At 50.7% G+C, this 15,073-nt stretch overlaps 2 protein-coding genes and 1 pseudogene across 2 annotated transcripts; 1 reads left to right on the top strand and 2 right to left on the bottom strand.

The window, feature by feature from the left end:
* The first annotated feature begins 5,846 nt into the window (after nt 1-5,846).
* Nucleotides 5,847-6,934, top strand: LOC133895799 (pectinesterase inhibitor 28-like). The gene has a single exon (XM_062336315.1). The coding sequence runs from the start codon at nt 6,093-6,095 to the stop codon at nt 6,729-6,731; it is 639 nt and encodes a 212-aa protein (XP_062192299.1). The 5' UTR covers nt 5,847-6,092; the 3' UTR covers nt 6,732-6,934.
* Nucleotides 6,935-7,917: 983 nt separating this feature from the next.
* LOC133895800 (protein mago nashi homolog 2) lies at nt 7,918-11,338 on the bottom strand. Its single transcript, XM_062336316.1, has 3 exons — nt 11,051-11,338; nt 10,783-10,959; nt 7,918-8,224 (listed from the first exon to the last, which is right to left on the bottom strand). The coding sequence occupies exons 1-3, from the start codon at nt 11,288-11,290 to the stop codon at nt 8,159-8,161; spliced, it is 483 nt and encodes a 160-aa protein (XP_062192300.1). The 5' UTR covers nt 11,291-11,338; the 3' UTR covers nt 7,918-8,158.
* A 350-nt stretch (nt 11,339-11,688) lies between these two features.
* On the bottom strand, nt 11,689-15,040 carry LOC133895938 (uncharacterized; annotated as a pseudogene).
* Between the last annotated feature and the right edge of the window lie 33 nt (nt 15,041-15,073).

Raw genomic sequence — 15,073 nt, 5'->3', positions numbered from 1 at the left:
TGCCTTTGTCTCGCGGGTCAACCTGCAACAGATGCTGGAGGACGTACTCCGGCGGATGTAGCGGGCTGTGGAGAGGGCCGGCCTTGGGCGACTCATCGCGTACGAGAAGAGCGATGCTCCCGGACGACACATCCTGGGACTTCAGCAAGTCTGCGAGCGCCTCGAGGCGCTGCCCTGGGCCGTCCAGGAACTTGCCGCCCGGGAAGGACGCGGCTTGGCCCAAGCGGTGGTCGAGCACGTTCTGGCCTGCTACCGGAGCAGAGACTCGAACTTCCCGCTGGAACCAGAGCGGGAAGGAGTAGTCGAAGCCGAGGGAGAGGCTGCCCGGGAAGCGGTTTGGAGCACCGCTGCCGAGGTGGCGGCCGGCTTCAGGAGGGAAGTGCCGCCGCCGCCAGCCCCCGGGGATGGCCAAGACGCCTCCGACGCCGACTCTGCCTCCGATAAGGCTTTGTAGTAGTTTCTTCTTCTTTTATTTTTGTCTTGATGTAAATACGGGAGTGATCCCTCAGAAATGCTCGTATTCCCCTTGTAAATATAATAGAAGCTTTTCTTCGGGCTCGCAACTCCGGTATTCTTGAGTACTTAGCGTTTCTTCTGAGTGTTTAATGTTGTTTCTGATGTTCTGTCTTGATGCCCCGAGGAGTACTTAGTCGGTTTGATTCCGACCTTTCCATCCCCGAGAACGAAGTCGTCCCGACCGTCCTTCTCGGTGCGTTGAGCCCCCGAGCCCTCGCGAGTCCGCATCGGCTAAGCCAAAAGACAAAGACACGAACTTCCTTGCTCAGGAGATAGGTCGATCCAGCACGGAACACGCCATAACCGGTGAACACTTTTCCACCTTGCGACCACTCAGTCGGCAGACCGGAGATACGCGCTGGCGGAAATGTGACCAAAGGTCCCCATGGTTCGGTGGTGCCCGGGCTTAAGACTGACCGGACCGAGCACCGACAGCCCGCCCCTGAGGCCTAGGCTCCGGACTACTCGAGTGGCTCGAGCGATACTTTGGACACCTGGTTGATCACCAGCTGGGAGTCCCCTTTGACCAGTAGGCGACGAATCTCGAGGCCCACCGCGGGGAGTGCCTGCTCGGGGGGAGCCAAGTGCTCGGGCTCGACCCCCTGCTCGGGGGGAGCCAAGAGGACGGGGGAGTGCCTGGGGGCGGCCGGGAGCTGGGACCCAGCACCTGGCCCCGCGCACTCGTCGAGCTCCACCACCAGCACCGTGCTCACGACCTGAGGAGTGGCCGATACGTAGAGTAGTAGTGGCTCGCCTTCGGATGGGGCCACCAGCACGGGCGGTGAGGTGAGGTGAGGTATTTTTTCAGATCGCGGAAGGCCTGCTCGGCCTTCGGCGTCCAGTCGAAACGACCGGTTTTCTTCAGGAGCTTGAAGAGGGGGAGCCCCCGCTCTCCAAGTTTGGAGATGAAGCGCCCGAGGGCCGCCATGCAGCCGGCGAGACGCTGGACCTCCTTGAGTTGAGCCGGGGGTCGCATCTGCTCGATGGCCCGGATCTTCTCGGGGTTGGCCTCGATCCCTCGGCTGGAAACCAAGAAACCGAGGAGCTTGCCCGCAGGTACCCTGAAGACACACTTCTCGGGGTTGAGCTTGAGGCGGGTAGTGCGAAGACTGTTGAAAGTCTCAGCAAGGTCGTCGAGCAGGGTGGCGCGGTTTCGGGATTTGACCACGAGATCGTCGATGTAGGCCTCGACGTTGCGGCCAATCTGCGAACCAAGGGTGATACGAATGGCGCGCTGGAAGGAAGACCCAGCATTGCGCAAACCAAAAGGCATTGAGATATAACAATAAGTCCCCACCGAGGTGGTAAAAGCAGTTTTTTCTTCGTCCTCTACGGCCATGCGGATCTGGTGATACCCAGAGTTTGCATCTAAAAAACACAAAAGATCACACCCCGCGGTTGCATCTACAATCTGATCTATGCGGGGCAAGGGAAAGGGATCTTTGGGGCAAGCCTTATTTAGATCGGTGTAATTCACACACATGCGGAGCTTGCCGTTGGCCTTTGAGACGATAACTGGATTCGCCAACCAGTCGGGGTGGAGAACCTCTTGGATGAACCCGGCGTCAAGGAGCTTGCTGACCTGCTCCCGGATGAATTCCTGGCGCTCAGGCGCCTGCCGCCGGACCTTCTGCTTCACCGGGCGTGCGTCCCGGTCGCACAACCAAGTGGTGCTCGATCACCTCCCTAGAGATCCCGGGCATGTCGGACGGTTGCCATGCAAACACGTCTGCGTTAGCCCGGAGGAAGGTGACGAGCGCGCTTTCCTATTTGCTGCCCAGGTCACCGCCGATTCGGACGACATGGGAAGCGTCTTCGCCCACCACGACCTCCTTTGTAGGAACAGAGGCGTCGGCAGCGAGTCGGGGTTTGGCTGAAGAGGGTCCCGCGCCCCTTGGGCAGCCTTCGACATCAGCCTGAGCTGAGACCAAAGCCATGTACAACTGCTCGGCGCAGGAAACGGCACCGCCGGAGTCGGCAGTCACGGAGATGGGGCCTGCTGGGCCCGGCATCTTAATCGTGAGATACGCATAGTGCACGGCCATCATGAATTTGGCGAGCGCCGGACGCCCGAGAATGGCGTTGTAGGGGAGAGGGAGCTCCGCGACGTCGAAGAGGACTTTTTCCGTGTGGAAGTTGTCCCGACTCCCGAAGGTCACGGGTAACTCGACCTGCCCGAGGGGCAGGGAGTGCCCGGGCGTCACTCCGCAGAATGGGAGTGATGGCTTTAGGCGCCTGGAGGACACCTGCAGCTTTTCAAAGGCCTCCTTGGAGAGGAGGTTGAGGCCTGCACCATAAGGGTACCATGCTTACGATAACGGAACACAACCTAGTACTTTGCTTCAACACATTTATTATTATTTTTATATACACCTAGCTCATGATTCGAAGTCTCCTATGCTAACTTTTATTATTTATTTCATACGCTGTATTATTTGCTAGCATTTACTTTATTGCTTTTGACATTTGTTACTATTTAATTTCCTTATTTTTCATGTATCATCTTCCTACCTTTATGATCCTTAGCTTACTCATGGTTGTAGTGTGATAGTATTACAATTGTTTCATAGGTGACTTGTTATCCTTTGGCTCTTTAGGTTCGATAACCTCAAATACTCCTTGAGGGAAACCTACCTACATATGATCATGTACGCTTGTAGGTATCAATCAACACTGTCAACAGGAGCGTAACAGAGAATGAAGTAGAGGAAGTGAACCGAGACGATGGCACAGAGGGGACCACCGCACCAGAGCACCACCACACTGCCGACCATTGCACCAGACGAGTTGCCAAACAAAGGATGACATGCTCCCAGGAGTGCTGCACCAAGACCACTATCGCCGCTAGGGTTCCGACTCCAAGGCGCAGACGGGCACAAACCACAATGGGTTTGGGCCAACCGGCATCATGAGGAAACCAAGAAGAATGGTGAGGGTGGTGATATCATCGAAATCGAGTGAGAGAGAGGTGGAATCAAGGAGGAGGCGCATCGGGTCGAGGTGACGAGGAAGAAGGAAATGAGTCCCCTCGAATAGAGGAGGGAGGAGTGTGCATTGCCACCTAGAATTGAGTCGTAAGCGCACGCGCCCAGCTGGGGCGGGTAGGCAGTTGCACCTCCGTGTCATTCCCTCATGTTCACATCCGCCCTAATAGGAGGGAGAGGGCCGATTCCCTCTCTCGCCTAGTGGCGTGATGACGGGATCAAGGCAACTGGGAGCTGGGCTGCTTGGCCTTGGGCCTAAAAATGGCCCGGTTCGGTCTGCTCCCCTATTTTCCCCTATTTTAATTTTAATTTTCTTTTGCCTTTTGTCACAAATAGAAAATAAAGGGAAAATCCCCTAAAATGGACAACATATGGTTACGCCACCATGTTTGCACACTGCATCATTTTGCAAAGCCTTTTCCTCATAATATAAAATTAAATTCACGTATCTTTAAGGAATTGTCACCCTACCCTATATGTCAGTGACTCAAAGTGATCCCACATATGTGTCGTTGTGATATGAGTGGTAAATCCTAAGAGAACATGTGAATTTTGTGTTATATTAAGAAATCCCCCCCCCCCTTCATTCTATGGTACCACCACGTGTTGCTAACACTCTAGCAGTAGCATGCCAACACGTAAGAAAGCATACAGCATAGCACTAGCGGTGGCACATCACACATACACTACTACAGAAAGGCTGATCACTGCCAGCTCTAAAACCCCATCATTGTCGATTTTGGAATAGGCAGTCTTTACTAGGAAATGATAATCATAACTATCACTGCTGGGTCTAGAACCAGTAGTGATAGTTGTTCTCAGGAGAAGAAAAAAGAAACAAGCCCAAGCTGTGGCACGGCAGTGCCGACTGAGTTTTGAGCCAGCTCGGCTACCGCCACCGCTGGCGCGCTCCGCTGCTGCTGTCGTGCCACAGCTTGTCTTGCTCCGCCCTGCACAAGAAAATGCTCTGACACGAAGGCCGCTACCACAACACACAACACACAACACGAAGGCCGCCTGATGCGACCACTTGTCGCGCCTGATGGAGTGCTTCCGAGCTTCCTCCCCGGTTGTCGTCCCTTCACGTGGGATCCAGCCACCGCCATTGCCGCCTGTGCCACCACCACTCATCCGTTGCCGCTCATCACGCTTGATGGAGTGCCTCAGAGCTCCCTCCCCGGTCGTCATCCCTTCACTCGGGATCCCTCCACCGCTGTAGCCCGTGCTCCTGCGGATTCCTGCTGACGGAGGCACGTGGAAGTTGACGGAGTGATGACGATTGCCCTAGTTGTGGGCGACGAAGCGTCCCGATGCGGTGAGGCGAGCCTGCTTCCCTGGGGTCCTCGTCGAGATGCCACAGTGGATGGTAGCCGGGGAGGAAGGGATGACGACTGGGGATCGGAGGGAGCTCAGGGAGGAAGGGAAGGGCGACCGGGGCCATGAGCTCGAGGAGGGACGGATGACGGCTGGGGAGGGAGCTCGGGAAGGGAGGGAGCTCTGTGCCTGATGGAGTGAGGGGCGGCGGGAGCAGAAGAGATAAGGGAGAGAGAGGCTTATGGTGAGGAAAGAGATAAGGGAGAGATAAATTGGAGCCGGACGTGAGGATTGACGACGTGAGCCAAAATTGCATTGGAGGCAAATTTCGGGTCCGGACACGCCAATACTGGTTGGTGGATTGAACCGACACTGAAACAGACTATCAATGTCAGTTTGTGGCTAGAACCGATACTGAAATATTAGTGCCGGTTCCAGCCATGTCTCGGTACTTATAGTCCGTTTCAGTGTCAGTTCTTGAAGGCTCAATTATTATTCGCAGGTGGGAGATTAAAAGCCGGCACTGATACATTTTTAGTTCCGATTCTTGGTAACTGATACTGATGAGCCATTATTTTTTACCGTTCTGTGGTAGTGATATACCCAAATAATGTAAGCACACAGCAGCTAACAGCCAAATCTTTTCACTATACTCTCTGGACTCTAGTAAGGTTGTATGGTTGATCCAATATTTCAACCCAACATATTGCAAATTGTCGGTTCGATGGTGAATGAATGATTGACCTTGTTTTTTTAGTTCCTCTTAATTATTTGAGCTATCTAACATAAACAATTTGTATTGTATTATGCAATTTTCTATTAAAAACCTTTATTTTTTTTATTGAACACTTTGTGCTTCCTTCGATCTTGCTACGAAGCAAACCAGGTCCAATAAAGCTAACTCCCAAAAGGTAGAACAGAACGCGGGAATCAGCTCGACAACAAGAAAAAATTCCAGGGAAACATACGCAAAAAACTATATATCTAATTAGATTTTGCCTAAGATGCTACTATACCTACCTATGGCAGCTAGTTAAGCACCAAGGACATGAGGAAAGTTTAGGTAGAGGTAGGGGTGGTCATGGTCATGGTGGACTCCTCCACTTCCATTCTCACTCTCACTCTCCTATAAAACCCCACCACCCTCTTGCTGCATCCTTCCAACACAGACCAACTCATCGATCTCATCTCATCCTCGATCACAGCATCCATCCAGCCAGAGCCAAGCATCACCAAGAACGCGCTTTTGCACAAGACCGATTCGATCGAGCTCTAGCAATGGCGCCAACGGCAACCATGACCACCAAGAACGCGCTTGTGCTCCTCCTCCTGGCGCTCCTCCCTCTCAGCACCCTCTGCTCCCGCGCCGGCCCCTCCGCGCACCACAGCCACGGCCACGGCCACGGCCCCAAGCACTCGCCACCGCCGGCCACGGCCGCCGCGCTGGTGCGCGCCACCTGCAACTCCACGGCCTACTACGACCTCTGCGTGTCCGCGCTGGGCGCCGACCCCTCCAGCGCCACGGCCGACGTGCGGGGCCTCTCCTCCATCGCCGTGTCGGCGGCCGCCGCCAACGCCTCGGGCGGCGCGGCCACGGCCACCGCGCTTGCCAACGGCACTGCCACGGCTCAGGCCGCCGACGCCACCGTGCAGGCGCTGCTCCGCACGTGCGCCGCCAAGTACGGCCTGGCCCGGGACGCGCTCTCGGCCGCCAGGGACTCCATCGCGCAGCAGGACTACGACTACGCGTCGGTGCACGTGAGCGCGGCGGCGGAGTACCCGCAGGTGTGCAAGGCGCTGTTCCGGCGGCAGAGGCCCGGGGCGTACCCGGCGGAGCTGGCGGCGAGGGAGGACGCGCTCGGGAAGCTCTGCTCCGTCGCGCTCGACATCATCGCGCTCCTCTCCAACAGCAGCTAGCTGATCCATTTTAGTATTCCCATCCATCCAACTCGGCTGCTCCATGCATGCAACTCACTCGATTCGTTCATGTCATATATATGATTTTGCTAGCATATATTTATTATGACGTTAATACTCCGATCCGCTTGTATGTTAATCTGTACGCACTCCGATCCAATGTTGAGTTGATTAAGTTAAATCGCTCTACTATTAGTTGACTACTGAAGATCCAATTGATCGATGTGTACTTGAGCTGAGCAGAATACCTGTTCTTTGGTAAACTCAAGTGCTCTTAGTGATCTTCCTTCAAGAAATTAAAGCCTCTAAAGTAAGCACAAATTGCACTGGAAATAAAACAGGAAAAGAGGCCAAATTATGCCAGTACTAATCTTCTAATCAGTAAGGCTGGTAGCCAGGTTTCAGAAGTGAAAAAAAAGGGATGATGGACAAAGACCACATGGAAGAAAAAGGTCTTCCTCAGCCTCTTGTTTCCTAAACACATTTGATGATTCAACAAACTGTCTGGACCATTTGGACTTTAGATGTGAAATCTGAAGAAAAGAAAGCCACCACAAGCAACAGTGAGGTAACATGGCCTTGTCCTGCTTGGAATTGGATGCCCCTCAAGATTGTGGGGATAGATGATAAAAGCAACAAGGAAGCAGCAGGGTCACATGTTTGCCTCAGGACTGTTCCCTTGGTTTTGGGGCACCTGAGACCGGGATTTCAGCATCTTGTTCCTCCTCCCGTGTTGGTCCCTCCATCGTCTTCCCTTGCAATTCTTGTAGCGTTTTTTTCCTATTTCAAGTCCCTATGATCCTGCCTTTCCTTTTAGTCTACGTTGTTAAGAGCAAAAGGAGCAGTAAAAAGTTGCAATCCATAAGGCAACAGTAGCATAATCATGTGACGCTGCTTCTGTTACGAGTGAAATCCAATCACCAAAGCGAAAAGTAACAAAGGAGCCATTAAGCAGACAATGAGCATCCGATTAAAGATAAATGCCGACGGAGCCTTTAATCACTCACACGGCTCTGCTCTGCTCTGCTTTACAAAATGAAAGATTCCTCACCGTCTACCCCAGCCTAGCCCACTAGAGAACTCGACCAATGACAAACCAGCCAGCATCGGGAAAACAGGAAACTCACGCAAATGACATCCAAGTAACTGGAGGTTCAGCATAAATAAACAACCGAAAAGAGCGCAGTAGGGTTGAAAACAACCTTAATTAACTGATTAAAAACAAAAAGCTCCACCCAAAAGAAAACTAAAAAGCGTAAATTACCAGTACTCGCAGTTTGCACAATCCAACAACAATCCCAGGCAAACTCAAACCCGGTGTTCCGCACAAAGCCGATGCGTCATCACAAACTCACAGGATCTTACATGGTACAGGATTGTCTCTAACACTTGCAGTGTCATAACACGATTAGGTGGCAGAATGGACCTCAAGACTGAATAGGCTTGATCTTAAAGTGGAGGTTGATGAGTGAAAACACGAAACACTTCAGATCCTGCAGACAAAAACATTGGGGAAGAAAAGTTAGGAATACATCTCGTTGGCAGTGCCATGTGCTGCGCACAACAAAAATACAGGTTTTAACAATAATTTAAACCAAAGTCAGGATGCACTAAGCCGCTAACAGCTACATGCTTTTGAACCATGTTCAAACTACAATCCCATGATTGTGATCTAGATATTATAATGTAGTCAACCATGAAAATGATCCACTAAGCAAACCCAACAAAAGTTTAACGATGTACTGGCATAATCACATCTACACTAGAGGGGTGCATTTGGTTGTTTTTAAGGAGAGGCGTCAAATTAAAAATGCACATAACCAGTGAAGAAAAAAATACGACCAAGCAGAGGCATAATGAATATTTTAGCTTTGCTATCCACCTCACAGTTCTAAGTTCCTTACAAATCTTACTGGCAGATTTCAGATAAAACAAACCAACTAACACAGTAACTGTTTATCTAGCCTGAAAATTTCCGCACACAAGTACTGAAACTGTTGAGCTATTATGAGCTCAATCAAATCTAGAGTGTAAAAATCAGAGCATCTGGCTAAATTTGAAAGAAACGACAACCATCCATCATTATTATTGTGTCGGTGTGGCGAGGCATGGCGACCCACCACCTTCACACCTTTATATTGCTTATGGCGCACAGCGTGGCGATACCATACGAGCTAAAGAAACACCAAAACAACAGCAGGGAGGAGGAAAGAAAAAGAAAAGCAGAAAAGAAAAAAGGAGAAAAAGGAAAAGGAGAAGAGAGGGGTTGGCCCAGCCCACCAGTGCTTCCCCTCCCGTAGATATCCCCTCCCAGGTTAATGCATTGCCACTACGATGTCTGCTTTCCTCTTTGTCGCAGCGCCACTTCCCTCGTTTCCCTCCCCATCTCTCTCTGTTGCGCCGCCAGCCCCTCACTTCTCCTCCTTCTCGCTCCCCTGACCCTCACTGCACTGCCCCATAAGATCGACCGAGACGCCACCGACCCCTTCTAGGTCGGTCGCCGCTGCAGCTGACCGGAGGGAATGCTATGCCAGCCATGGGCGCCAGAGCCACGACCAGCCATGGTAGAAGATTGAGCTGCCCCCGTGCGACTGTGGGAGTTGCAGATCCAGCAAGGACCGTCTAGATATAGGGCTCCCAAGCACTCCGACACCGGATCCAACCACCGCAAGCTCAGGGAGGTCCAATGCTGCCGGATTCAACTGCCACAAGCTCGGGTGGCGCTGTAGCTGCCGGATCCAGCCGTGGCAAGCCGTGATTTCCCACCACGGCGATATAGCATCGCCATAGCGATGCCCTAATAACTATGTCGTCCATCAACTCTAATCTCGCTTGACATCTAAGTGGATGAACTGTAGTCAGGAATGGTAAAGTGGCTAAATTTCTGGGCAGTTGGTACTAGAAAAAACTTAAAGCCAATGTCCGTATTTTACCCTGCATCTGGTTTGCACTTTGCAGGATCCCAGGTAGTGGGGATATGATTCCGAATATTTGATGAAGAGCAGACATATATTTTCTTAATAACGACAGGTATTTGAAGCCTCTACCAAAGGCTCAGGGTACAAATTATAGAGGGTGTATAAGACACCTCAGGTTAGCAAAAAATGTTCCTTGGTATTCCCAAAATGCCAAAAAAAAAAAACATGGTACTAGCGATACAACAGTTCTCGAAACCACCGAGCATGTCATATCCAAACAACTCACAGTTTTCTGAAACCAGGTTTTTTTCTAAAAAAAAAAGAACACATTTTCCTCCTAAAACTCCAAAGAAAACTAGGGATCAAAACAGGCAAAGCTAAAATATATGCCTTCACATAGCAAACATCTTTTCTCAGGTAATCAGTACAGATCGATGGCCTGCATGGCACTAATGGTTGCAAAGAAACATTCCGCCTCAGGAAGTACTCTGTTCTTGTTTAGCATTTACTTTCTACAGTTTTCTTCAATTGGTATAAAAATGCATTATCATAGGACTGTGAAATACATCTTTTTCCTCCTAATAAATAAGTCATTACAAATACTCATTGAATCACTGCTTATTTCAAAATCATAATCTTGATTTAAAGAGGCGCTACTTAAAATTTTGCCATACTCCTCTCGTGCTCATCGCAAATTCAAGGATATGACAAAATGAATTTATCACAATGCCCAGAATCCGGAATCAATCTGAAAATATGACTAACAAATGCTGCTATGCTCCACATAATTTCTGCACAAGGACTGCTCAACAAAGACAGATGACAAAGCAATAAAAAGGATTTCAAGTCCGTACCAAATATGAACATAATGCTCATTCTAACAGTGAGGCCATAATTCTGAATGACATCACAAGATTGTGCCAGTAGAAACTATCAGGAGTGAGCAAACATCTCGTTGCTTTTTCCGTTCAGTTTAAGAATTTGTGTGCCCTCACGAGCAAACAGTAGCACCAAGCTATCAGCCACAGCAATTATACAACTTATGCACACCAAGCTATCATCAAGTAGAGGGTATTAGCACCTAAATTGTACAGCACGGCGCAGCAATAGAGGGAATCCGGTTAAGGGCAAACCTGGACAAGGTAGTAAAAGATGCGGAGGCCCTCTGGGTCCTTGCTGGTCTGGACGTCGACGAGGGATCCGATCTTGGAGGTGGTGAAGGAGATGTGCTCGTTGCCCATGACGATCTCGAGCTCCTGCCTGCCGATGCGGTCGGGCTCGGGCCAGTTGTTGTCGTCCTCCTTCATAATCTGCGGCCAAGGCCCTCCTTGGTAACTAAACCCTAGCCCAAACCCTAGCAGAGTGAAGAATCGATGAAGAAGAAGGGGAAGCTGGACAGACCTCTGACTCCTGGATGATTCGCCTGGCCTCGCGCAGGACGGAGGGCGAGACGAAGACCTCCTTGCGGATCATGGTGTCGTTCTTGTAGTTGGAGTTGTTGGCGTAGCGGAGCTTGCCGTCGGGGCGGAACTCGAACTCGAGGAACTCGTGGCCAAACTTGCCCTTGTGCCCCACGTAGTAGCGCAGGTAGAACTCCCCCTCGCCGGCACCGTTCTCCCCCGCGCCGCCAGCGGTCGCCATTGGTCTCTCTCCTGCGATTGCAACAGCCGAAGGAGGGAGGGTGGGGGGGGGGGGATTGGGTTTTGGAGGTGGAAGCCGCCGCGACGTGCTCTCCTCCTCCTCTGGTCACCGGGCCGGGCCGGGCCGGTCGCGCAATAAATGGGCCTTGACTGTGAGACTGGGCCAGCACAAGACTCATTGTCGGACCATTACTGCAGATTAGGCCAACCAACATTTGTTTGAGCCCAAAGAGGAAACCGTGGAGTTGGTTTCTCTTAAAAAAAAATGTTTGATTCGATTAAGAGTATTTACAATAAGCTCATAGGATGTGCTTATGGAAAAAAAATGAGTTTTTTTCCTTAACTGTACTAGCACATGTGCTTAGTCGGAAGGTAAAATGCTTACTTAAGCATCATTACTTATAATAGTGCTAACAAAATAATTAAACATACTTCAGTACATATAGTCTTTGTTTGCATTGGAAATTACAATTTTTACGTAGATACAAACACTTTCTTTCCTTAAATAACTAGCCATAATCACCGAGCATTGTTCATGCCTAAAAAGAAACGGGTTCGAATTACAAACGCACGTCCGCCGGCACAGTTGCAATTTTGCAAACCGTGAGACTCATATAATTTGATTTATGCAAATTTGAACTGTCTCTGCTTGAGTTTGCCTTGCCTGCCCACTATCAATATTTGAACTCTTTAAACTCCTGCCATGAAAAGGAAATGTTCCTACTGATCCCAATTATATACATAAGCTTTCCATCACTCAACTTGGTCGGGGTAATATTTTGCCCCCAAAGCTACAGAGAATTTTAATCCTTCTGGAAGCCTCAGAAGAAGCATATATAGTTCCACCACCGGCAGTACAAATAGTGCCTGACATGATCATACTCGAATCAAGAACAACTTAAAGTATTGGCAACTATGGCACAGAGAGGGAAGACATGGCGCTTTGGTTTGTAACATCAAATCAATCTGAAATTCTTTGTCAGTGAAAAATTGGCAATGCAAGTATGTAGACAGGTTGAACAGAAATCTGGATCTGGTAGCAAGAGAAGAATTAATCTGCTATAAGCCTACAGCTGCACAGTTTGGGAAACTCTGGGTCGCCTGGAGACTCCCATGAGCTCAACCAACGAAGGCAGGGGCCACGGAACCGACATGTTCATCGACTTGTACAGCCTCCTCAGGTTCGCGTTAAAACCCTTTGGTGATCCGACAATGGTTGAGGACTCACTCGCTCTTTCAGAGTCTTGGTCACAGTTCTTCTTGCCAATATCTGACGGAGTGGTGCCATCCTCTATTTTCTCCTTGTTGCTTTTGGCCGAGGCTGTGATACCGCAGCTGAAATCTCTTCAATCACTTATGTTCTGTTTTTACCTTCTTCAGTCACCTTATGCCTGCAAACTTTCTTCAAATCAGCTGGAGCAGTCCAATTATGTTCTTGAGCTTCCAATTTAGGTTCCCCATTTCCTTCGATGCTCTTTTCACAGTTGTCATCCTTATGAAGTTCAGACTCTGTACTCAAACTCTGCTCCTTCGTCCCACCTTCAGTTAAATCAACTACTTCAACGCCATCATCAGATTTGTGGTCCTTCAATAACTCAGATTCAGTGACTGAATTCTGCTCCTTTGCTGTAACTTCAATTAGATCAATTACTCTGACGCTCTTGTCAGGCTCGTCGTCCTTCCAAAATCCAGGTTCTGTAGCTGAATGTTTTGCTTCAAATTTAACATCATCATCAATCACTTCAATACTCTCATACTCATCTTTCCACAGTTGAGATTCATTTTGCAGTAACGCAAACCTTGCGCTCCCAAACAGCGTCACAGGCTGTTCCACTCTGATCTCAAAATCCTTCAGTTCTGGTTCTGCAACCTCGACCTGGCTGCTATCATCAGAGCCAGACTCATCGACAGAACAAGTGACTTCTGAGGTGAGCTGGCAATAGTAGGCATTCCTTCAGGTATCCTGAGTAACTTCCATAGGGAATCATCAAGGCCCAACCGAGACAGGGAGCAGTGCTTCTTGACATAGCTCAGCTCGACTGCCATACAAGGAGGCGTCGTTGAGACGACCCATTTGGGACGGAGGATCCCCAACGCCTCATCCAGCTCCTCCCTGGACGAATGCATCGATAAGCAGATATGCCACACCCCAAACTCGTCCTGCATCGGTTTCGTCAGCACCGGCTTCTGCTTCAGGGATGCCTCGGGTGGCGTGTAGTACGCATACGACTGTGAAGAAGGCCTGATGATCAGGGGCTCTGGCTGCCCCCTCGCCCGCTCAGCGCGAGGATCTCCGCTGCCCGCTCTGACAGCCGGGGAACAGTATCGCCTGGAAACGAGAGGATGCATCGTCGGTGAGGATTTCCGGCGCGACATGCGAGAGCGTGTGATGGCACTCTGAATTCTTCTCTCTGTCGATGTATATCTTTGATCTGAACACCTTGGACACCTCGATGAGGATGACCCCCTGGCCCAGCATGTCGCACACGAGGTAGACGCGCGCGCACGTTTGGGTGCTTCCAGATGCAATTGATCACCTGAAATCAGAAACAAAAACAACAATCGAGTGAGAAATTCGTATTATAGGAGCTCTGGTTGTGTTGCAATTTGCTGAATACTGATGCAGCAAAGCAGCAGTGCAGGACCTGGTGGATGGAGTCCTCCTTGGTGGGGAACTGCAGGGAGCACCTGGCGAAGGTGCGGTCCAGGAAGAGGCAGTCGATGCGACGCGATGGCTGGGCGCCAGCTTAGGCCAGGAGGGGTAAAGCCTCAAGGCAGTCGGGCGTGAGGCGGCAGTCGGCGGTGTGGAGCACGGTCCCGAAGGCGCCCTCGAACAAGAACATCACCGCGCCTGCGAGGAGCGACAAGGCAGACGGATTCAGCAGCCGGTCAGCCGTCCGAAACAACGAGGAGCAAGGAAGAGGAGGCAGTGGTTGGCGTCGAACGCGGTGAAGTCGCCGTCAGGGTCGGGGACGAGCAGCGAAGGCGCGCCCACCTCCACCTCCACGAACGCGTCGCGGTCGAGCTGAGCGCGAGAGACATATCGATCTTGATCCCGTTTCTGACGAGAAAGAGTTGGGAATCGAGAGAGATGGGAAGGAAGTACCTGGGGGAAGATGCGGAGGACGATGAGGATGGTGAGGCGGGAGGCAGAGGTGGTGGTGATGATGCCAGCGAGGTGGTCGCGGTGGGCATGGGTGAGGAAGCGGTGGCGCTTCAGCGACGAGGCCGGGGTCCACATGTCCACGGCGAACGGCAGCCCCATGGGCATCTCGATCGGCGTCTCGGTAGCGTCGTCTCCCGACCTCTCTCCGGCAACGGATCGCCGGCTTGCCGCCGTCTTCTCCCAGAGGGGGGAGGCGGGAGTTTCTCCCTTCCCTCATCTTTTGAACGAATAGTTTCCCAGCTTTCCTCTCTTTCTTCCAAATGCATTGGACAGCTGGAAAAAAAAGAATCCTTTTAAGCAAAATAAAAATAAATAAAAATATCATCTACTTGGCCCACATTTACAGGGAAAATGCAGATGTATGTGGCAAACCACACATTCTATGATGACGAAATCAGTTAAAACGATATTGCCAAACCCGTCTAAGTTTGGTTCACAATAGCAATCAGCAACACATGCCAAAGATTCCTGTTCAGAACATAAAACGACAATGGGCAATCCACCTCAAGAGTAAGACACATCAACTTCCAAGCTGAAATTCCCGCGGCAACCATGTTTGAGATGAAACATCTCACATGACTTCATCATCAGATGTAGCAATAACAAAGGGCATTCACA

The sequence above is a fragment of the Phragmites australis genome, chromosome 16, assembly GCF_958298935.1.
Source record: "Phragmites australis chromosome 16, lpPhrAust1.1, whole genome shotgun sequence".
In the NCBI taxonomy this organism is placed as follows: domain Eukaryota; kingdom Viridiplantae; phylum Streptophyta; class Magnoliopsida; order Poales; family Poaceae; genus Phragmites; species Phragmites australis.
Note: the sequence above shows the minus strand (reverse complement) of the source record. Positions and strands in the feature narration are given on the sequence as shown.